This window comes from Meleagris gallopavo, chromosome Z (genome assembly GCF_000146605.3).
Source record: "Meleagris gallopavo isolate NT-WF06-2002-E0010 breed Aviagen turkey brand Nicholas breeding stock chromosome Z, Turkey_5.1, whole genome shotgun sequence".
In the NCBI taxonomy this organism is placed as follows: Eukaryota; Metazoa; Chordata; class Aves; order Galliformes; family Phasianidae; genus Meleagris; species Meleagris gallopavo.
Genome location: NC_015041.2, coordinates 68301090 through 68323323, shown reverse-complemented (window position 1 = coordinate 68323323; position 22234 = coordinate 68301090). Strand labels below are relative to the sequence as shown.

Sequence of the window (22234 nt, the reverse complement as noted above, 5' to 3'; positions counted from 1 at the left end):
ACGGAGCCCCAGGCACACGCTTGCTTCCCAGCATGTCTGTGCACACGCTCCTGTGCACATCACTACATTATAGGAGCTTCAGGTCATCAGCAGAACAGCGCGGAGAACACGAGGTGCCCTCTTCTCCACCTCCTCACAATGTTTCCTGAGTTATCCATGTGGACACCTGGCTGCAGCTCTGAGATGGACGCAAGGAAGTAGCCAGTGCTGCGATACCAACCCTCTCAGCTGCAGAATCCCAGGGCTGGTTGCACTGCTGCTGCAGAGAGTGAGCTGTGTCGTGACATGCAGGAAGTGCAGGCTATACCCTGGACAGGGCTGCAGGTGATGCTGGTGGTAGACAGAAGAGCACGAGGCCAGGGAGCTGCCTCAGTAAAGTGATTTCTCCTTCTGCCCTTGCTTCTCTTTACCACCCTGGAGGACTGGAAGTTGGTTTCTGCCCATCTGCGAGAGTTGTGGATCACAGCACTCCAGACTGCCTTTCTGCACAGTCACCCAATCGGTATCAGCTCTCAGGCTGGCTGGAGCAGATGTGAGTGGGCTGCAGATGCAAAAGGAGCAGCAGGCACAGTGCAGGCGCAGCACTGACAGCATGCAGCCGCTTTCCTTGCGGAATCACACAGCTCTGCTCCACCCTTTCCCAAGCATGGCCTTAGGGTGGAAAAACTGGCTTACCTCTCACTGGTGCTACTCCAAACTCACAGGAGAAAGACCAGGGACTAAGCACTGAAATTGCCACACCGTCCTCAGCTCTCTTTGTTCCTATTCTTATTCCTTCCCCCAAAATCATTTTTCAGCCCAAATTCTCTTTCTTGCACTTGTAAATCATTGCATCTCTCTTCTAAATTTCTCTTTCACAGATCTGAGCTTGGTGTGATTGCCGCGGAGCGATTCTTCCTGGTCAGAACAGGGAGTTAATTAAACATAGGCGCTGCTGAGCGCTTGGAGTATTACAATTTCGTCTTGGTGAAGGGAGGGGACCTAGTAAAACAAACTGTGTCAGTCTGTGTACTACTACAGATTAATTTTGTCAAGGTTTCTGCTTTGATGTTGACACTGCCAGAGCTTGCTCTCCAGAGAGAATTACTAAATGTACTCACGTATACTGAGAAGTATGGAAGCAGCGTGGATAAATCTTACATTAACCTCCTCTCCAGTGCAGGTGCCCAGGCACATCTCATGAGTCTCCTGGCTGTGCACGGAGGGGTAGAGCAGGCACCTGAGGCTCTGCAGCAAGGTCTGCAACACGGCTCTGCAACAAGGCTCCTCCTTGTCCAGAGTTACCAGTGAGCAACTGAGACCTGGCCATGTGTGGAGTGCCCAATACTACAAGGATACAGGCAGGGCTGTGTATGGCTGGGCTCCCTGCAAGGCTCAGGAGACCTGCTGGTTGTTCCAATGCAATGCACATGGCTAGGATGGAGCTCACCTTCCCTAGGCTGCCCCTGCGAAGCTGTGCTCTGTGCTCACAGCTAGCATAGCAGCACGACCCCAGCAATGCCTTGTCTCTCACTGAGTACTGCTGGCACAGTACCGGGACTCTCTCCAAGCCCCCAAAGCCAGCAGATGGAGGCAGGCAAGAGGTGAGGAGGGAATGTTGCTGGGGCACCGATCTAAACTGATGGAAGGGACGCTCCATTCTGTGTGGCACCAGCTCTCACAGGTGCTGAGCCTTACAGTCCACTCCCTCTGCTGTGGGCAGAATGCATTTGTCCCAGCTGTACTCAAACTGTGTTCTGCCCACAGAGTCAAAGAGAAAGAAGTTGCCCCCAGAAATTATCATCCAAAAATGAAACAAGGACACCAAAGCAAGTCCTTTCCTGCACCAGTGGAAGTCTGCAGGCACGAGTTTGCAACCCAGCCTTGCCAAAAGCCACTCTTGTTATGCAGGAGGATGGACCTCGGGTTGGGTTTGCATTTATTCTGAATATCCCAAATATCCCACCGGTTTCTTCACAGACTTGCAGGGGAAATGAAAGAAACATGCAAAGCCTGTCTTCTGAGGCCTGTCTTCGGGCGCTTCAGAGCTTGCTTTGTCTTCCCTTCAGCAGCAGGAGTTTAAAATATCTCATTTGATTCCAAAGGAGGTACAAAAACAGCCATTAAGAAATCACTGTGTGCACTCTTCAGACTGGTTAAAGCATCTTCTTCCACAAAGCCCAACCAAACTCTTGCAGGCAGTCCTGGCTGCGGCCATGGCAACTGCAGGTTTAAGCACCAGGGCTCCTCTGGCTTTGTACAGCTATGCCCATCGATATTAGCTGAAGATCTGTTCTCTGATTTATGATGGAAGCACTAACAAACCCTTAAATGTGGCACAGAAAATAGCAGTAGCTTACCAGCACCATGGCATGAGAGGCAGAGGCTGTCTATTGCTCCCGAAGGATTTGTTTAAGGACAAGAACCATGATGAATACAGCCTGGGTGGCTCAATTACATGGGGACTCAATTACTTAAAACAAAGAAAGTGGATGGGGAGGGAAAAAAAAAGACAAAAATTCAAAATTATTTCTCTGCTGGAGGTCACATACAACAGCCCTGTCATCCATAAATCTGGAAATCTCCAAGGCACGCTATTCCTCTGTTGAAAGATGACAATTAATTGGTATTTTACTTACCTCATCCATGCAAATTATGCAGGGAAAAATTCTAATTACTGCATTCTACATGTGTACAAGGTCAAAGTGGGCCATCTTTTGACAGTGGTGTAAAATGGATTGTGTTCATGCCTCACATGAGGGCCATGATCCTGCGTGAGCCGTGGGGCTCCTGCTCCCTACTGTTTGTGAGAGCCCATGCAGACATCTAAGAGACTGCACGAGCACAACAGGCACTGCAAACCCACAGCTGAAGAGCAAATGTAATGTGAGGTCTGGGAGAAATGCAAATGGCTGGAACCAGCAAGGAGACAACACCACTCAGGGTAGTGGGGCTAACATTCAACGACACGACACAGCATCTCCCTGAAGAAGGCACTCCCAATAAAATGACACCAGTCGTGTAGGAACAGGATTCCTCCACTTCAAGAAATGGGCAGTCTGTCTTCCAGCAATGCCTTGTGCCTGCCAAGTGATTTTATGAGGCAGGAATGGGAAGACAAGGGCGTTTAGCAGCGGGCTTCCTGCTGGTGAAGAGAACTAGGGGATTTGCTGTACCCAATGGAGATCTGCAGCCACTCATCAGCGAAGAGCACTGGGACACAAGGCAGCTCCAGGACACGCATCCTGCTTATCCTGGTGATTGATAATTGCCACTGGAGTATAAATGAGTACAGCTAGGAGCACGGCCCCAAAGTGGGGGCAGCAACTTACCCAGAAGTCCAGGATTGGGAAACCTCCAGGAGTCGTTGTAAGTTGAGTACTGTGGGTGGCTGTACGGGCTCCCAGAAAACTCACTCCCTAAATTAAAGGGAAACAGAGAAAGACAAAATAAAGGTCATTTGATCTAAGACTACAGTCACTTGTGTGGGAAAAACACACAAGTTCAGCATCTGTAGTATTCCAGTGAAAGCTTTCGCAAACGCACTGCCGACCACCCTGTCTGTGGAAGGGCCGTCTGGACCACCAATTATTAAATGAGTACAGTCATCTTCTGTGTGTCCTTCTGCAATCCAGCTCACACCTGCTGAGTTAGTGGGATTTCCTTGTGCAGCTTGTGCTGCAGGAACAAGATGGCTTGCGAGAGTTAAGAGGAGGAATCCGAGACCGACCTAAAAGGCCTGGCCATCGCCTCCACATCCCTGCAACACTGAGGGCAAGAAATGCTGGGACAGACCTGCTCAGCCAGTCTCCCTGTTAGCAGAAGATAAAACAGCCGATCTTCTAGGTAGTGAACACCGTTCTAGGCTCTCCAGCAGAACATGGCCCTGCACCCATACTTCCATCGATCACTTTAACAAAGGAAGAGGGATGCCTGCATCAGTTTCAGGAGTTTCTGAAACCCTCCAGACAAAGGCAGAGTGAAGACTCAAAGAGTTGTTGCTATTTGTCTCCTCACAAGCTGCTTTCTCCATCTTTTTTTTCTCTTCAGATATCATCTCCTGTTTCATACCTGAGCTGCAATCTCTTCAGGGCAGCTCCATGCACAGCACAGCTCTGACCTTGGGTAGGGTACCTGGTTCCACTGCTATGCAAACGGAAACGTCACTGTCGTTTCATTAGAACATCTCCCATGAATGACAGCTTCTCTGTTCTCCTATCTTTCTTCCACATCTCTTTCTCCTTCTCACATCTCAGGTTCACAAACATATACACACTAAACAGTGCCGATGAAGAAAGAACAATTTTCCTACAGCAAGGTGGCAGAGAAGGCTGGCAGGCTGAAGAGAGAAGATGCTGGCTGCAGCCTTCATGTGTTCAAGTCCTCGGAGACAGAATGGCTCACATCTCATACTGGGGAACTCTCCTGCCTCAGCCAAGGGGCAGACCTACAACACACGTCTCCAGCTGCAGCTCTGCTGGGCCAGCACCCCACAGCACCACCTGCCACCCCCTGGCACAGCCACCCAGCTGACCTGGAGCCATCGCCTCATCCCAGCCCAGAGAGCAGCCTCTCACTCAGGACAGGTCTGCCAAGAGGCTCATTTGCTGACCCCAGGAGAGAGGCGGTAATGCTGCGGTGATCGTTCAGGTATCACAAACCTCCTGAGCCGTGCGCTGCTGGGAGAGCACCATTTGGCTGCTGCTGGCACGAAGCAGCATCTGTGCTTGCTGGAGGCCGTGCGGTGTACAGGCAGAGGAGCGAGGTGGAGAGGACAGTGCCTGCTCCCTGCTGCGCAGCCCTGCACAAGAAGCAGAGGTGGAGAAGAGCGTGCCCGCTCCCCTGCCCGCTCCCCCTGTTTGCTCCTCTGCAAACAGCCAAGGCTCCCCGTGACACTCACATCCGGACCTGCACCCTGCATGACCTGCACCCACCAGAGACAGAACTGCACATCCCTGCCAGCACGGCGCCGTGTGCCCCAGGCGTTCCAATGGGTCACAGCACTTCCTCCCACCCTACACCACGCGTGCTGCTTCGGAGGCAGCAACGCCTCCGAACACGCAGCCGTGCTGCAGATGGAAGCAGGCTGACATCTCATTGTTCCATTCTCTCCTGCCTCGCTCTCCGCCCCTCAGAACCTCTGCTACCCCCTTCCCTTCTCGCACACACATAAGGACCCTCTCTGGGGATGTGCTGGTGCCTGTCAGGCTGAGGCTTCCAATTCTCTGTTTTTTATGCCTCAGTGGTCAGGGTGTCAGGCTCCTGCAGCACACACCAGCCAGGAGCTGGAGGAGTCACTGAGCACCATCAGCTTGGTGACAGTACCGTGTGCTTCTTAACATACTCTGCATATCCATCAGCCCTGCAAAAAGAGACTGAGGGTAGAGGGGGGTTAGGGGGCAGAGAGGGAATAGCAAATGAGGGAGAGAAACAAGTGAGTGGTTGAGGGAAAGGAGAGATGGGAGAGAAATGCTCAGGCCCTGCTATCATCATCACAGTGTACAGGCAGGCAATTGCCGTGGCTGTAGGTGAGCTAAACTGGATGAATGAATGCTGCATGAATGCCTCATAGGTTCCACCAGGTGTTCCAGACCCATCAGCATTGCTTTCCAACTGCACTGCCAACCAGCCCAAGCTCTATGTACCCAAACGACTACTAATAGTAATTAAAAAAAAAAAGACAAAACCACAAAGAATCATGGAATCATTCATCCAGGGGATCACACACCCACACCCACACATGCCTGCCTGCACTGTGGAGATGGGACTGGGGGCCCTTCGTGCTGAACAGTGCATACCTCCTCTCAGTGCAGATCTGACAGCATGCCACCAGGATGCTCACTGCTGCTACACTTAGAGATGGAGGTTTGGGTGGAAGGTTTGGGAGGAGTGAACAATTCAGAGCAATACTGCAGCAACGGTCCCTGGGAGAGGTGCTCCATCCCAGAATAGCAGCACAGCGCCTCTGGGCAAGCTGTGGGACTGAGCTGTGCAGCCCAGCAGTGGTAGTGCAGCCATGGGGCTGAGCCATGCAGCTTGGTGGTGGTGGTGTAGGTAAGCTCACTTGCCCACTATGTCTCCTCTAGGGACTGCCAGCTCATTTTTACCAGCCTGTTTGCTTTCAGGTAAAGTCCCACTGCGTTTCCAAAGTAATGTGCAGAGGAAATGAGAACTCTGAATTCAAAAATCACAGGAAGCAGTATGTGGAGAAAAAGATGCCATGACTTGAGAGAACTGTCCCTGCAAATGGGTTGAGAAGACTGCATGCCCCTCTGCACACAGGGTGCTGGGTTCAGTCCACTTCACAGGATCCATCACTCATCCCAAAACCAGCTAGCAGTGCCATTCTGCTCTCAGGAGCTCCGTGGAGCACCGGGGTGCTGCAAACCATTCCTCTCTGAAAGGGAAAAGGACGGGGCAGAACAGCAGGAGTGCAAACATTGGCTGTCCAAAGGAAGCAAGATGTGTGTGAGGACATCACTGCAGTGGGTACCACATTCTTCCTTAAACATCATCCAAGTCTAAGGGAAGATCTGCAGTCAGTCTTAACCAGTAGAGACCTACCAGTCTTGGTAGGTAAAACAGGAAATAAGTTTCATGTTCAACATCCTTTTTTGTTGTTTTTTGAAGGGATGCTGTGTAACCATAGAGGAACATACATGGAAGGGACCTTTAGAGGTTACTTGCTCCAAATTCATGCTCAAAGCAGAGCTTTGAAACAAGCCATATCCAGCTACGTTTTGTCCTTTCCAACCTCAATGGCTATGATTCTCCCAGGACAAAGGTTCCACAGATTTCTGGGCTGCTGACTCCACTGTCACCACGCAGCACAAAGGAGATCTGGCTTGTGCTGTCCTATCCACTGGGGTAGCACAACTGCCAGAGGCTGACCAGCAAGGAGCTGATAGCTCTCCTGCACTCCTGTCTTTGTCCATGAGTGTTCCACAGAACCGAGGGCACTGACAGCTCTGCCTCCTGCTCTGCCAGTGACTGGCCATTGGTCTACTTGCTCTCATCCAAAGTGGATAGTGACACTAAAAAGGCACAAAAGAAGGAGAAAGGTACGAAAGCACAACCCTACCAAAACAAAACAAAAAAGAAACCAAGAGGGAAAATGCACTATGTACGCCGAAAGTATGCCATTTCCTATCCAGTTTATTGTTAGTGGAACTAACAACCAGTCCAAAGTCCCAGGACAAGCAAACAGAATCAATAAAGCAGTCACTGAAGAGCAGGCTTGGAAAGTTTTCCTGAGACTGGATTGTTAGAAAACATTCCTGTAAGAGTTAATGGCCCAACATGCAACAGCAATAACTGTGCTGCAGAGAAAGAGACCTCTGAGGGAAAAGAACAGCTTCTGTGTAAGCACCATGTGTCTATTTTGGCTTGTGGTGCATATTGGAAGCCTTGTTCATGTATGACAGCAAGCCAGCCCATTCCTCGTCTCGGCACAGGTAGACCCAATAGAGCCAGCCCCACCACGATGTCTCTGCTGACTGCAGCATGAAACAGCTGCTCATCCCCTGTTGTGCCATCTTGCACAGGCACAGAGTGAGAACACAGCAGAGCATGGCAGTCACAATGTGAGCTCCATCTCCTCCTTGGTGGGCTGCAGACCTGAGGGCAGCATTTCCCCATCTACCAGCTGAATTCCACTGTCCCACTTTTGCAAGGAAAGTGAGGGCAGCAGTGTGGCAGCACATGGGTAAGGAAGGGTCGGTGATGACTGCGAAGGCAGCTCTTTGGCTTGCCTGATGAGACAAGAAATTCGCGCCACCTCTTTGAGGTACCTCACAACATCTGCCTGGTGCACCACATTTCTCCTCTTGCTGCAGTTTCAGGAACACTAAGGAGGCAGCAATCCCAGTATCTAGAAGGAATGGGCAGAAGGCTTCTCTAATAGCTTTGACCAGCCTTCTGATAAAAGGATTTGGGCATCCTGCACCCCTGCATCCCAAACACGGGCAGAGAGACAGGGAGAGGGCAGTTGGAAGAGGAGGGAGCCTTAATGAAAATGAAACTTTTCCAAAAGGAACCAAAAAGTTCCATTTTGGAAAATACTGTCAATGAACTGTTTTGGAAAAAAGGAAGGTATTTTTCAGAACACCTGAGACCTCAACATCCGAACTAGAAGCTGCTGGCAGCATCTGGACCCCGCATTGTCTGTCACTGAGTCAAGCAATTCATCCCTTACACACAGGAAAAAGGTAAATAAAACATTAATAAACAGAAAAAGAGAAATGCTTCCTGTGCAATTATTTCTTCCTTTTTTATATGGTGAGGATGAAACAGAAAGTAACAGATCTCAGGAAAAGAACAGCATTTGCAAACGGTTTTCAAGGAAATCTCTCTTTACACATAACAGCATCACTGTTTGATTTGTTTGAAAACAGCATAACAAAGCCATGACTAAAAGTGCAGCCAGTTCTAGGCAAGACAGAGCCCCTGGAGCTGCTGAGCAGCAGCAGAAGTCGTGCACAGAAATACAACGTGCATACAGACAGATGCACACTAGAAGAGAGATCAGCAGTTGTACACAGATTTATGCACACTCTTTATGCATTTTGGCTTTTCTTGGTCACATCTTACGTTAATGAAAACCACCCACAGGGGCTTAATACACCACGTGTAAATCCACTGTAAGCATCCAATGGATCAACAGACTGCTTACCGTCACATATGAATCCTTCCACTCAGCAAAAGTATTCTGCCTACATCTGTCATGCATTTACTGATTAACATTTGGGCGACCGTTGCCCAAACCTTCACACATTTTCAGCATCCTGGCGTGCTCTGGCTGTGTTTTTGCACCTCTGTCAGAAAGCAGTGTGTTGTAGTTGCAGCCAGAAGGCACACAGTCATATTCAGATAATATCACTTGAACTTCCTAGTCCCACCAAGACTGCCAATTAACTTCTAATGAGAGCTATATGTAATTTTATTTTCATACAGACTGCACTGTATTTTCTCTTTCTTAAATCTTCACATTAAGTAGCACCCAGTTGAAGATGCAGGCTGTCATATTTAAAAAATCAAACATGCAGATTTTTGTAAGACTACTCATTTCCAGGAAGCTACGAGGCACAGCAACCCCACCAGTGAGTAATGAGTTGTGGGTTAAGGTGGACGTACCTTGCTGTGAAGTCATTGTACGATTCTCGACCCGTGCTGCCTGCCATAAAATTTTAATGCTGCCTCTGACATATTTATGAAATACCTCACCCAGTCTTTGCAGGATGACAAAAAGATTTACACCTGTAATTACTGCAAGCACATAGGTATTAGATATGCACTTTAAACTTTTGTACACAAAGGTATTTAACTTTAATACAACAAAGGTAGGTGGTGCCACAGAGCAACCATACTGGAACTGCATTAGGAGAGAATTATCTCCCAGTACAAAGTGGACAACAGCCCAACTCATTTGCACAGAACACAGAGTTGCAATTACTGATGACAAGAAAGTTGCCCTTCCCCTCCCGTGGTTGACATCTACAGAGCTGTCTGCTCTTCCTAACCAGACACCAGAAACTCAACATTTTGGCACTGTGGGTGAGCACAAGAATAAAGCAAAGCAAGCCATGCTAATGATGTGTGGGCTCTTCACACCTCTGCTTAGGATTCAGAGCTGAAAATCAAGTTCTTCTGAGTGCTGCCTGTCTTGTATACCTTGTGAGCCAACAAGGGAAGATACCCCACTGGATCTTTTGCTTGCAAACAGCAAAGGACTTGCAGGTGATGTAAAAGTTGGAGGTCATCCTAGGCATAGCAATCAACTATTAATAGAGTTTGTGATTCTTGGAATAGTAAAGAGAGAAGCTAGCAAAACTGCTGCCTTGGACTGACAGAGGGCAGACTGCAGCCTGTCTGTAAGATGCTTAGGTGACAGAGTATGGCCAAAGAAGGGCAATGAAGCTGGTGGAGAGTCTGGAGCACAAGTTTTATGAGGAGTGGCTGAGAGATTTGGGGTTATACAGCCCAGAGAAAAAGAGGCTCAGGGGAGACCTTATCATTCTCTCCAAATCCCTGAAAGGAGCTTGTAGCAAGGTGGGGGCAGTCTCTTCTCCCAGGCAACAAGCAAGAGGACAAGAGGAAATGGCCTCAAGTTGTGCCAGGGGAATCTGAGGCTTGATATTTGGAAAAACTTCTTCTCTGAAGAAGGGTTAGGAAGCATTGGAATAGGCTGCCCAGGGAAGGTATTTAAAAGACATGTAGATAAGGTGCTTAAGGACGTGACTTAGTTGAAGAGTTGGCAGTGCTGTTGATGGTTGGACATGATGATCCTGGAGGATTTTTCCAAGCTAACGATTCTATGATTCTAATAAATTTTCCAAACTGTGTAATTGAAATGTTATGTTGGGATCAGGTGAATATATTCCACTCCACTCTTCATTCCGGTCTTTGCCTTTCTTTTATAAATTCAGCCCTTGTAATAGCATAATATGTTGTTACTTCCAGGAATTACACAAGTAATTTAACTAATTGCATAAGTGGTTATAAGATTACAAGCCATAACAACATATCCATAACGTGGAAATTGGAGTTCTAACACCTGGAAATTAAGAATTTTGGTAGCTTGATAGAGGTACTTTGCTGTTGACATGGAAGCAGTCTTTATTAATGTGAAAATACAGATGTGAACAAGGGTAGGAAGGTGCACTGCTCACAGAGCAGTCTTCCACACCAATACGCTCTGAGACATAGAATCATAGAATCACAAGGTTGGAAAGGACCTAAAGATCACCTAGTCCAGCCGTCCTCCCATTACTATTTACTATCACAAGCTACTAAACCACATCTTGTAGCTCCCACGTGAGACATCCCACTGCTGTTCTCCTGAGCTCAGTTTCAGAGTATGCAGAGCAAACCAATGTTCAGCTGGGGCCAGGCCAGCACCTCAGACAACACCAGGTCACAGCTGTGTCCTTCCCTTTCTGCCAAGGCAGCAGCCCCTTCAAAGCAAGGAAAACCCTTCCATCTTATTCTAAACCTCCGCAGGGATGAACACTCCCAGCTGAGGAGTTAGGAGCCAATATTTGGTAACCAAAGCCATGTCAGGGTGAAACCTGCAGCCTGCTTGGTCTGACCAGGAACAGGTTGAATAGCAAACTGTGCTAAGCATCAGAACACATTAGGAAGTGAGTGCTGATGGGAACCTCATTACCTCCCAAGCAGCGTTCTCAGGCAAGCTGATGCTCAAGGACATCATGGCCTGTGCCCCGACAGCAACCTGTGGCACATTCTGACTGCCCAGGGTAAAATTCTATGGGAAGATGCTTCTTCTTGAGTGCTGGCATTATGTTTCTCTACTTCAGTAAGTGCAAAGGATTGAACACTAAAGAGCCCTCTGTAGAATCTCTGCTACAAAGAAGGCTCATGTGAGGAAGAGAAGACATGGCAGCATCTTTACCCTGGCACAGAGACCAGTTGTTGACACAGCAAGCAGCCCTTCGCCTACCTGTACATTGCTGATCTTGCCATGAGTCCACATACACATCTTTATTCTGCAGAAAAACATCTACATATTCCAGGGAGTTACTTTTCTACAGGAAAGCTGCTGTGGTGCAAAGTAACCTTTGCTGCTAATGCCTGAAACTCCAAGGACTGAGTGGATTTACTGTGAAGCAGAGCCAAATGGGATCAGTTTTAGTAACAATGAGGGGGAATGCATTTAAATTTCACAACTTTTTTTCCAGTCAGTGTAGAGACTGATCCACAATTTACTGCAGCCACAGCTGGCAGACAACATGCAATCAGCATCCAGTGCCACATCTTGTTCTAGAAATTGGTGAATGTTTTCTTTCTGGGGATGCCTTACTTCCCTATTTTGGTTCTTTCTCTTCTCCTGGCACAGCAAGAGCTGAACGTGTCCTTGTGAGCAGGACATGCATGAGATGCTTCATCTAGCTTTCCTCACCTACATCCCTCTGTGCATATACTTACACCTGCCTGGAACAGGTGCATATTTCCAACACAAATACTACTTCATACACTTCGACTGTCTCTATTTTAAAAGACATCCTCAGACAAAAGAGCTGACGTGGATATGGGGTGTCTTTACAGCTCCCTCTTTCATTTTGACTAAGATCTTGCTTAAAATTTTTCACCTGATTTGTTTTTCTTTCCATTACTTCATTCCTTAGTTTCTTTTCACTCTGATATCACATCAATCATATTGCATTGTTATCTACTGTAATGTCTTGGCATTTGACTTGTTTTCCTGAGGTTTCAGGGTGTCCAGAAACTTCTGGAAAGAGAACACTTAATTCTCAAAGTATTTCAGTGTTTGGTCTAAATATCAATTTGTGACTACGTGAGTTTGCTGCCAGACAAATGTTCTATGTTCAGACAGTCCTAACTGCCACTAAACTCCTTACCAGCAAACATCATGAAAAACTGAGCTTACAGTCCACGAAAACAAATCCAGCAAGTGGTAAAAATGCTGAGGTCAGAATTAACATTCATAGAATCATAGAATCATAGAACATTCTGCAGAAGAATTGCTGCAGCTGTAAAGAGAAGATAACTGGGAGCTCAGGGACGGATCCTTGTCTCCAGCCTTCAGTTGCATTCCATTGACAACACAGACAGACTGGAAACAAAAAACAGCTCATTCACTGCAGATTGACTTGGCAAGTGTTTTCTAAGACTGTGAAGCTGCATGAGTGTCTGAATTCTCAAGTTGGCCCCAGTCAGGTACATCTTTTAGCATAAACAGAAACCTGGGCTTGGGAAAAAGCACGCAAAGCATACCACCTCCATGGGATGCTAAGACGTGGACATGCCAGACAGGGTCTGGCGCTCCAAGTTGAAAAGAAACTGCATTCTGCAGAGCACAGACCAATTGCAGAGCTTGGATGTGACCAGAGTTTAGACTCTTGTTCCCTGCATGGTGCTGTTTGACTGCTGCTTTCAGCAGCACACAGCTGGCTTGGTGCACAGTGGAGTGCAGCCAGCATGGTGCAGGTATGCAGCAGCCATGCCATGCTCCTTCCGCTCGTGGGTGCAATGGGCCATTAAATGTTTTCTTCTCTGCTTCCTTCTGAGATCTGAGCACTCTCTCACGCTCAACCATAGCGTGTCAGAAAACCTCCTGTTTGATACTACTGACTTGGTCTGCTCCTCCACTATCACCACCCATGTTATTGCTCCTATCGCTCCCAGCACAGTTTGGCAGACACAGCCTGTTGTTTGTGGAGCAGACAATTTGCTGTTGGTAACTGCAGTGTATTTATGGCCTCAAAAAGGTGAAAGCTCAGGAACGACACAGTGTTTTTCATACTCTCGCATCTCTGATGCTCAGGTCTGAGGAACTCCACCACAAGCAGAGCTCAGCCCTGTAAGCACAGGATGCCGTGTGTGCTCAGCTGGCGGCCCTTCCTGCACGCCTAGGAAGCAATGACTGCATTTGGGACAAAAGAACCTTCCCTGGATTTTCAGTGCCTTGCTTTGCTAATCCAAAACACAGCTTTCCAAAATCCCAAGCCTCATGGCCTCCAAATTACATTCAGCTTTTTTGTAGTTGTGATTTGTTTCCGTCAACAGATAATCAGCACTGACACACACAAAAAAGCCAACAGGAGGGGCCTGGAGGAGCACAGCACAGGAAGTGCTCAAGTGTAGGATAGGAAACAAGATAGGAAAACTCCTAGTGACATTAAAAACAAACAAACAGCAGGGCTTTCTAAACTTGTCATTGCTTCCACAGCCAGCGCCGCTGCCAGAAGATGGGCAGAGAGTCAAACCCATAGCACTGAATGAAACACCATCAGGAAGCAGCCTGTATTTTTAGGCTGCTGGCAACATCTCCTTACGGGTGCACGAGCTCAGCTGCACTGAGGCAAGAGATAAAAGCTGCAGCTTTACTGCAAGGCTTATCCCGGGCAGCCGCAGCTCCTCGTGCAGCACTACAGCGGCTCTCGGGGCTGGAAGCACAGCCATCCCCGCCCGCAGGCACTGAAAACGCCTTTCTCCTGCCCTGGGCACAGCATGGGCGCTGACCGCGGCTCCTCCTCCTGCTCGAAGCCCTGGAGCTGCAGCCCCTTCGCCCCTTCCCCGGCCGCCCCCAGGCGGGGTACGGATGGGGCACGGACCGCCCGCAGCCCCGCGGCCGGCAGAGCGGAGCCGGCCGGGCTGTCACTCAGGAGGAGCCCCTCGGTGCTCCGTGTTGGGTCTTCCTGAAGGGGGGGTGGGGGTCTGTCTGAGCCGCTGCTGTCAGGGATTTCAGACGGAACGAGGCACCGAACGCGGGTCTGACAGCTCGCCGCCGAATTAGAGCTATTTGCATGCTAATTTTCACCGTGCTTAGCTCGCTGGCAGACCCGGAGCCAGAAGCAGGCTCTGCGTGTTTGGAACAATGCTTGACTGATCTAGCGGCGTTAACGAGCAAATTATGGTAATTTTGTTATTACAAATTCATAGAAATTTCCAAAGAGTGGAGCAATACAATATGTTTTTTTCTCCTCCTCCTCACTCCTAAATACGGAACCTTTTGTTTATACACACTTTGCTTTGCTTACTTATGTTTAGTTATGCATACTGTTTCACTTCAAAGGGAGGAGGCAGGAATTACAGCTGGAGCAAAGGGAAGCAGACCGAGCTGGATTCGCCGTGCAGATCCCTGGGACAGCATCCCCAGCTGCTGTTATCAGCAGTGCCCTAAAAGCCAAGGGCACGGAGGCTCGTGGGCCTTGCTCAGGATCTGGGCTGTAGGAAGGAAACCTGTTTGGGAAGAGAAGATCCAGAGGCTGTTGGCTTTTCCTTCTTAACCCTTCACCTTCTTGCCCTTGTCAGCATGGTTTCTACATCAGTTGAGTGAAATGAAATTTGATATGTGCTCTGTCCAAGTGCAGAAGATGCACATCTGAAAGATGAACAACAGAATGTTCCTCTACGCTCCTCTGGTCCTGGCAGCCCCTTACTCAAAATGTGTGTGAGCAGTAGATAAGCTTATATCATTTTCTTAACTACTTCGTTATTAATAATAATACGTACTAATCATTTGTCAGTTGATTTTCAGTCTGTTTCTGCACTGAGATCTCTGTGATGCTGCATCACTTGCTTCATCATATGTGATGAAACTTATGTAGAATTTGTTCTCTGACCACAGAACAGTGGGAGGACATCCGTGTGAAGCAGACCTAAACCTGGGAGAAGGCAGTAAGCTCACTTAAATAGAAAACACACCCTCCAACATCCCAAACATCAGTACTTCCTATTTCTTAGCAGCAGTCCTCTGGCTTTAAAGGCAGATGCTGTGACAAGTTGTTGTGTTCTTCCAGGGTCATAAAAGTGTTTCAGGGGCATTCTGCATCATGGCTGCATTTGCACTACGTGAGTGTACTCAGACTCCCCTGCTGGCAGCTTTGGATTGCCTACAAGGTTGCTACATCAAGCACTTGCCCCAGCATCACGCCTTCTACCTGCCGACAAGAGCACTGCCATGATTTCCCATAGCACCTCCTTTCCCTGGTCAGGCTCTCTGCCTTGAGAGCATCCCCACAGATGAGTTTACAAAACGAGCATCCCGTAATGCACACGTTTGTCTGAAGTCCACCAGAGCAACACCGGAGCATCGCTGAGCACCCTGACCCCAGGAGCCCCAACCAGATGAGTGCCACAGAGGGCGCAGCAGGGCATAGGGGGATGATGACAATGAGCACAGTGTGATCCAGCCTACACCAGAGCTGTGCAAAGCCAGGATACTGGCACAGAGTCAGTGATCATAATCAGTACAGGGACAAAAATCTTTGTTGAGATCTCAGTGTATGAAGCAAGCGGAGCAGATGGCAAACAGATTCAGAAATCATCACCAAGCTGTAAGGAGACAACTTGCTGCTTTCCACCTCACTAGAGGAGTGCCAAGGTTCATTCCTTGTTTTCTTGGGAGATCTTTTCAGAAAAAAACAGCTTGATTTTCCTTTCTGTTTTACTGGTGGCAGCAGCTCCACTGTTCCAGTAAGCAGCCAGTTCAGCCTTGTGCAGTCCATCAGGACACTGCTCTGGCTCTGACACTGATGGCCTCTACCAAACCACACACAGTGACTTCTTTGTCAGACCCTGTTTGTCAGTGTGTTACCTCCCAGCTCCCTTCCTGTCACATTTACTGCTTCACACCATCGCAAGAGTTTGGCATGGGCAGAGTCAGGACAAATAACACAGATACACAATGTTAGCAATGACCAAAAGGTTTCAGTCTGTAGGGAAGCCTATCCCTGAAGGCTCAGTGCAGGAGCTGCTCACTCATTCCTGCCTTTTGATCCCAGCCTCAACACAGCACTTGTGCTCCTGTTCCTTGTAAAAGATCACTGTGTACCAAGCAGGTTGAGGGTATTTTCCCATCCAGGACTGGATGGGAGAAATAGACCAAGCAGAGAAAAGATACACAGTCTGTCCTGTCTGCATTAATACCCACTAATGGCAAGGAAAAATTCTTCTAAAAACCATGCATTGTTTTTTTTCTCCCATTTTCTCTCATTTCTGCTTTGCTCATCAGGATGCGCCTTCTTTTTTTTTTTTTTTTTTTTGATGAAAAATTGTAAGTGGCACTATTGCTATTTTTATACTTTTCAAAGACCAGTTTTGAATGTCAGTGTTTTCAGGTCCCTTTAGTTGGGTAATTGCACATGGACTTCATATAAAGGAAATTCATTTGTTCAGGGTCACTGCATGGTTTTTCATTAAAAACAAATTACCGGTGCTCAGAAAGGACATCTGGGTTTCAGGAGTCCCATTAATGACTGTATTTTCAGCATCGCTATTCTGGATGCTGTACCCTTTCCTGTCAGCCCGTGCTTAAGGCCCCTGGAGGACGGTGTGAATGACAGCCCTGGGAAAGGCAGGGCACGGGAGAGGGCTTCTCCCAAAGACAAGGAGAAAGGAAAGAGTGGAGAAGACACGGAGGGTAACGGGGCTGTTATCTGAGCACCTCTGAAACCAGGGCCAGAAGAGCTATTAACATGGGCAAGCTTGAGCTGCTGAGCACAGAGCAGCAGGCTGCAGGAGGGCACAACGGTCAAGGGTGGGAGAAGGGTGGAGGGCAATTTCTGCAGGTCCTCATGGAGCCATCAGTCTCTGTCCTGTGACAAGGCAGCTGCCAGAAGGCTCCATCAGATCCTGAAGGTGATTCACACCTCTGTTGTTTAACAGCAGCTCTGATCCAGAGCAAAGCTCTCACTCCTGTGTGTCTGTGTGGACTGACTGATAGCACCACTGGTTCTCAGACAGCCACCTCCTGGTACAGCTCTGATCATTACGTCAGAAAGAAGCTCAGCAGTTCCTGATTCTGTGGTGTGTTTTCAGCAGAGCTGTAACCAAAACACAGTGTCACATAGTGACCAGGGTAATTCTGCTGCACAAGACTGCAGCAGGTCCCCTGGCCCTGCACACAACTCGGTAAGCAAAGAGCCAGACCAGGGTGTTCAGGGCTGGAAAACCCACAAAGACAGAGACAGAACAGCTTCTCCAGGCATCTGAAGACCTCCAGACAGGTGGAAGTTTGAAGCCTTCCCATGTATCCTATCTTCATCTGTTTCAATCAACGTGTGCTGCCTTCCCTTGTGCCTCCTATGCATGGATAAAGGTATTACATAGGATGGACCCTTGGATGCATGTCACAGTGCTGTGCTTGTATCCAGCACGCAGGCAGAGCTTGGCACCATCCACTGCTCTCCAAGCTCAAGCATCCCACCAGTTATCTTCCAATCCAGCTGTCCACCAGCAGCTCCACGCCACAGCACGCAGCAGGGCCTGCAGTGGCCATGCAGCAGGTGAAGAGGAGAGATGCTCCTGTGGGAGGGTCCTGCTGATGGAGAGTCAGGACAGGCTGATGGTGGGGAGCCTTTCTTGTTCAGATGGAGAGCAGGGAGGTGGGAAGAACAGTAAGAAGAGAAGAAGGAGCTGAATCCATGTGTGCCTGGTGAAAACACCAAGGGGCTCAGACACTTCCCTCACATTTCACACACACCGTGTGAGACGGACACCACAGACATGAGGCAAGCACCAGCAGTGCAGTGAGGGGCCAGTGAACTCACTGCAGCACAAGCAATGTCTGCCCGAGGCAGAACAGAACCCTTTACATCTCACCATGGATCTGTGGCTCCCACACCTCTAACTACTTCGCTCTCACAAATTCTTAATTATGAGCAGAAATTCGTGGCTTACAATTAGAAAGCTGATCGAGGAAGCATATTTCTAGCAGGTGCTCCCAAAACTATGACAAGGAAGCAGCAGGTCACAAAGTGAATCCCTGTGAAAAGGTAAAACAGATGCACACAGGCTTGGTCATAGCAACGTGTCTATTTCAGAACAACCACGGATGTTCTATGGCCCCAGCCCTGATCTGACAGCTGCCTTTGGGTCAGCCCTCGGCCCGTGATGTTCTCCCCAGCCAGGCTCTGAGACTGGCCTTGCAAATCACAAGAGGCAAAGAAGAATTGGGAAGACGTTTGGGATGCTAGTTAGCAAATTCTCACTTAAATGAGAAAGCAAACCTGAAGAAATTGCAGCTGACCTTCACACTAGCTGGAGCAGAAGGTTGTTATTAAAGGAACCAGTGAGAGGAACAGTGCAGTTATTCAATGTAACGGGTCACAGAGGCCTATGTGTAGTTAAAAATAAAATCTATTACCCCGGAAAACTGGCTCAGATGACTGTACATCACTGAACCCCCTCTGGATTTCCTTGTGCTGAGCTCTGCCATGGCCATCGCTCTCACAGTTCTGTGTCCTGCTCCAGCAGGTGTGCCCAAACACCTGGCAACCGCGGACACATCCATTCCCCAGGATCCACCAAAAAGAAAAGGAAGAGTAAAGCCACTGGGAGGTGACAGAGACTCAGAGCTGCATTTTGGGTATAAGGCGGTCCAAAAGAAGGCAGCAGATTCCCACAAGGTTCCTAAAAGCCTCCAAATCACCACTTTCAGGTGCACATAAGCTGTCTGAAACTTCCCACAGGTAAGTTGACTGCTGCAGATGCCAGATAAGGCCGATCTCCCCCATGCCCTCCTTGTCCCCACGTTTACCCTCAGTGGCAGAAAGAACCTCAAGAAAAGCAGGGGCTCAGGGCTCTGGTGAAGAGCCAGCATAGGAGAGCCTGAGCAAGAGCTGCGGGGACTGGCAGGATGGGACATCTGACATCGCTGGCCCCTGCTTCCCACTCGCTGTGCTACATCTCTAAGCTGTGTATCTAACAGCAGGTTCATGCACAGCACCCTCATTTGCCCATACATCTCCATGGCCTGCCTGATACACATGTGATTAACTGATCCTGGTGCTCCAAATGCTCAAAGTGTAACAGTCGTGTTAAAAAGTTAATGGAAGTGCAGACCTTCAGCTGATCTAAGCAGCTGGCAAAGCCTCTGAAGTACGAACAGCCTCAATGAGGATGGAAAAGCTTACCAGTAACTTTGTGTGTCCTTGAGAAATAGCATGCAGCAAGGAGTCAAACCTTTCAGACCTGCATTCGGATCTTCACATCTTATCTTTACAAGAAATGAAGAACTTCCCAAAAATTATCTTTGATGGGTAAAAATTATTTCAACTTAACCTCTGATCTAGCTTCCATAACCAGCACAAATAAAATGGCTGTTTCTTTTTCTTAATTTTTCAATGATCTGCTGGAACACGTTTTACAGATTATAATCAGTTTGGGACAAAAAATACTAATCCCAAAATAGCCAGGACTGTAAAGAACTGCCATTGACTGCTGCTTGCTTACTGAGAGTGTTGTTTTCCAAATCACCACCTCCTGCAGCCATGTGACTATATATGAAATTCCACTCTGGGAGGTTTTCTTCAATAACTGTCTGACCTTGCTGACTCCAAAGTGACTATGTCAGAGGACCTTAAAGGCTTAGAAAGCAACAAGTAGGGGAAGGAAGAGAATCTCCAAGTAACCATTCATTTTCAAACCATACGATATTGAGAGAGGGGAGGTTTGGGTTGGATATTAGGAGGAAGTTTTTCACTCAGAGGGTGGTGAGGCACTGGAACAGGTTTGCCCAAGGAGGCTGTGGATGCCCCATCCCTGCAGGCATTCAAGGCCAGGCTGGATGTGGCTCTGGGCAGCCTGGGCTGCTGGTTGGTGACCTGCACATAGCAGGGGGTTGGAACCAGATGAGCACTGTGGGCCTTTGCAACCCAGGCCGTTCTGTGATTCTATGATTAGGGCCCAGATTCGTGAATTTTAACATGTAAGTTTAGGGCTTGGAATACTACTTTCCTTGTAGACAGCAATGTCTGTCATGTCCAGATGAAAGACAGCAGAGCCTGGGGATATTGTTTCCTTCAGGCTGAAATGAGGACAGTGATTTCCAGCAGCACTGGGTTCCCTGTATTCAGACAGGAGCAAGCCCATGCAGACTCCCAAGCACCAGGCATTCACCAGCTGCTTGCTGCCAGCACCCAAATATCACCATCCTGCACAGAGCTGCTTGCACATGCTCAGCCAGTACCAAGTGAGCGCTGCACTGTGTGACAGAGACACAAGCCAAGCTCTGCCAGACTCAGAACCCACTCTCAGCTCCCACTGACACCACGCTGTCCTCTGCAGTGCATCCTTTCCACCCCCCTTCATTTTGCAGACTCACCAGGCACCATTCCTGTCAGCGCAGGGGCAGAATAGCTGCCCTGTCCAGCAGGGGGGACATGCGGAGGGTATCCTGGGAGGGTTGTGCTTGCCAGCTCGCGACCTGAGGAATCAAACCAACAAATCATCACGTGAGCATCACCTCTGGCAGACATGCTTCTGCACCTTCCTGACTGCTGCAAAGACAGCCACCTGTTTGTCACAACGGCTCCGCAAGTGTCAGCAAGGAGCTGCTAGTTTGGTTGGAGAGAGGAGAAACGGTTCTGCTTACTCTATGAGCTGCCATCATGCTGTGGCAAAGTGAGGGTTTGAAAGGGGAAGAGCAGATCCCTGCGGGGAGAAAAAGCCCTGCTTTGAACTCCAGCTGCTCTCCTTTTATTCCCAAGTTTCTCCAAAATTCAGCTTTGTAAAGTCAAAGTTTGTAAAATAATGCTGATTTTAACAGCACTTCCCCAGGAAACTCTCCAGCAAATTACACCGTATGAGCTGACGGATAGCAGAGATCTAAATGTGATAAGGGCATTATTTCCATCTTCCGTTAAAGTCGTTTAGGGAAACACAAACACACACACACACACACACTGAGACATGAAGTAATTTCCAAAACGCGGCTGTCGTTCCAGCAGAAGAGCAGTCATATTCACAGCCTGATGGCAGCGCTCCTCACTGATGCCAGGGAAACCTTTCATTAGGGTTTGCACAGGTCTCCCACACAGATAACGCTGCAGAAAGCAGGCTGTGGGCTGTCCCCCATCTCACCATACCCTCATCCACAGTGCTGAGGTGCCCTCGCTTCAAACCCAGCTCCGGGCAAAGCTGCACACAGCCCTTGGATATGTCACCAAGGGCATGGAGGAAGCAATGGCCGCACCCTGCTGAGACAGCATCTCCCACAGTGCAGATCATCTCCAGGCAGGGGAGGAAAAAGAGACCCTGTTCTGTGTGCCACCTGCAGCAGGAGTTTGTCCCCTGGCCCCTGACTCAAATGTCACCTGGATGCTACTGAGCCTAAAGCATGAATGAGGTCATTCAGGCTGCACTTGCTCCAGTTTCAGAGGCTGCCCATAGAGGTTGTGGAGTCTCCTTCTCTGGAGACGTTCAAGACCCACCAGCAGCCACTGCTACACTGTTGGCTGGAGACATCACCAGCTTTTCTTTTTTTTTCCCCCCTCAAATTGAAAGTGAGATTGAAGGAAAAGAGCAGCATAATGGACTCTGTATGCTTGGCCTAAACCAGGTCACTGATTAGCTGACGAACACTTGGTTACATTCTGCAGATAACTAACTGCTTCTGATCCTCTCAGCAAGGGAGAGAGTCCTGAAGGCCATGAAACTAACTCCATCCACATTTTCTCTGAGGATGAATATTCAGAGCAGCGTGCTGCACTCTGGGGTCTGCCTCCTCACTGGGCTCCTTCATGCCACTGGGGAGTACCCTGAAGTCTATCTGCAATGTGGATTCCAACCCGTCACATGCCAGGGATTCGTTCACTCACTCACCCAGCCCTTCCACAAAGGCAAAATTCAACCACGCTGTTCGACAGCCCACAGTATGGGGGTTGGAACTCGTTCTTTAAGGTCCCTTCCAACCCAAACCATTCTAAAACTCTGCGAATCCATGATTCCCAGGTCCCAAGCAAGCTCTTCTCATCCGTGTATGATTTTTGCC

The 22234-nt window shown here is 48.7% G+C and overlaps 1 protein-coding gene across 2 annotated transcripts in view; it reads right to left on the bottom strand.

Moving 5' to 3' along the window:
- The window catches only part of PAX5 (paired box 5), a 113956-nt gene that overhangs the window by 7672 nt on the left and 84050 nt on the right, over nt 1–22234 (bottom strand). For both annotated transcript variants that reach the window (XM_031557412.1, XM_010726272.3), the window contains exons 8-9: nt 20567–20668; nt 3312–3398 (exon numbers count right to left, since the gene is read on the bottom strand). In XM_031557412.1, the coding sequence (XP_031413272.1) occupies nt 3312–3398; nt 20567–20668 (189 nt within the window). The remainder of the gene's footprint in view (nt 1–3311; nt 3399–20566; nt 20669–22234) is intronic.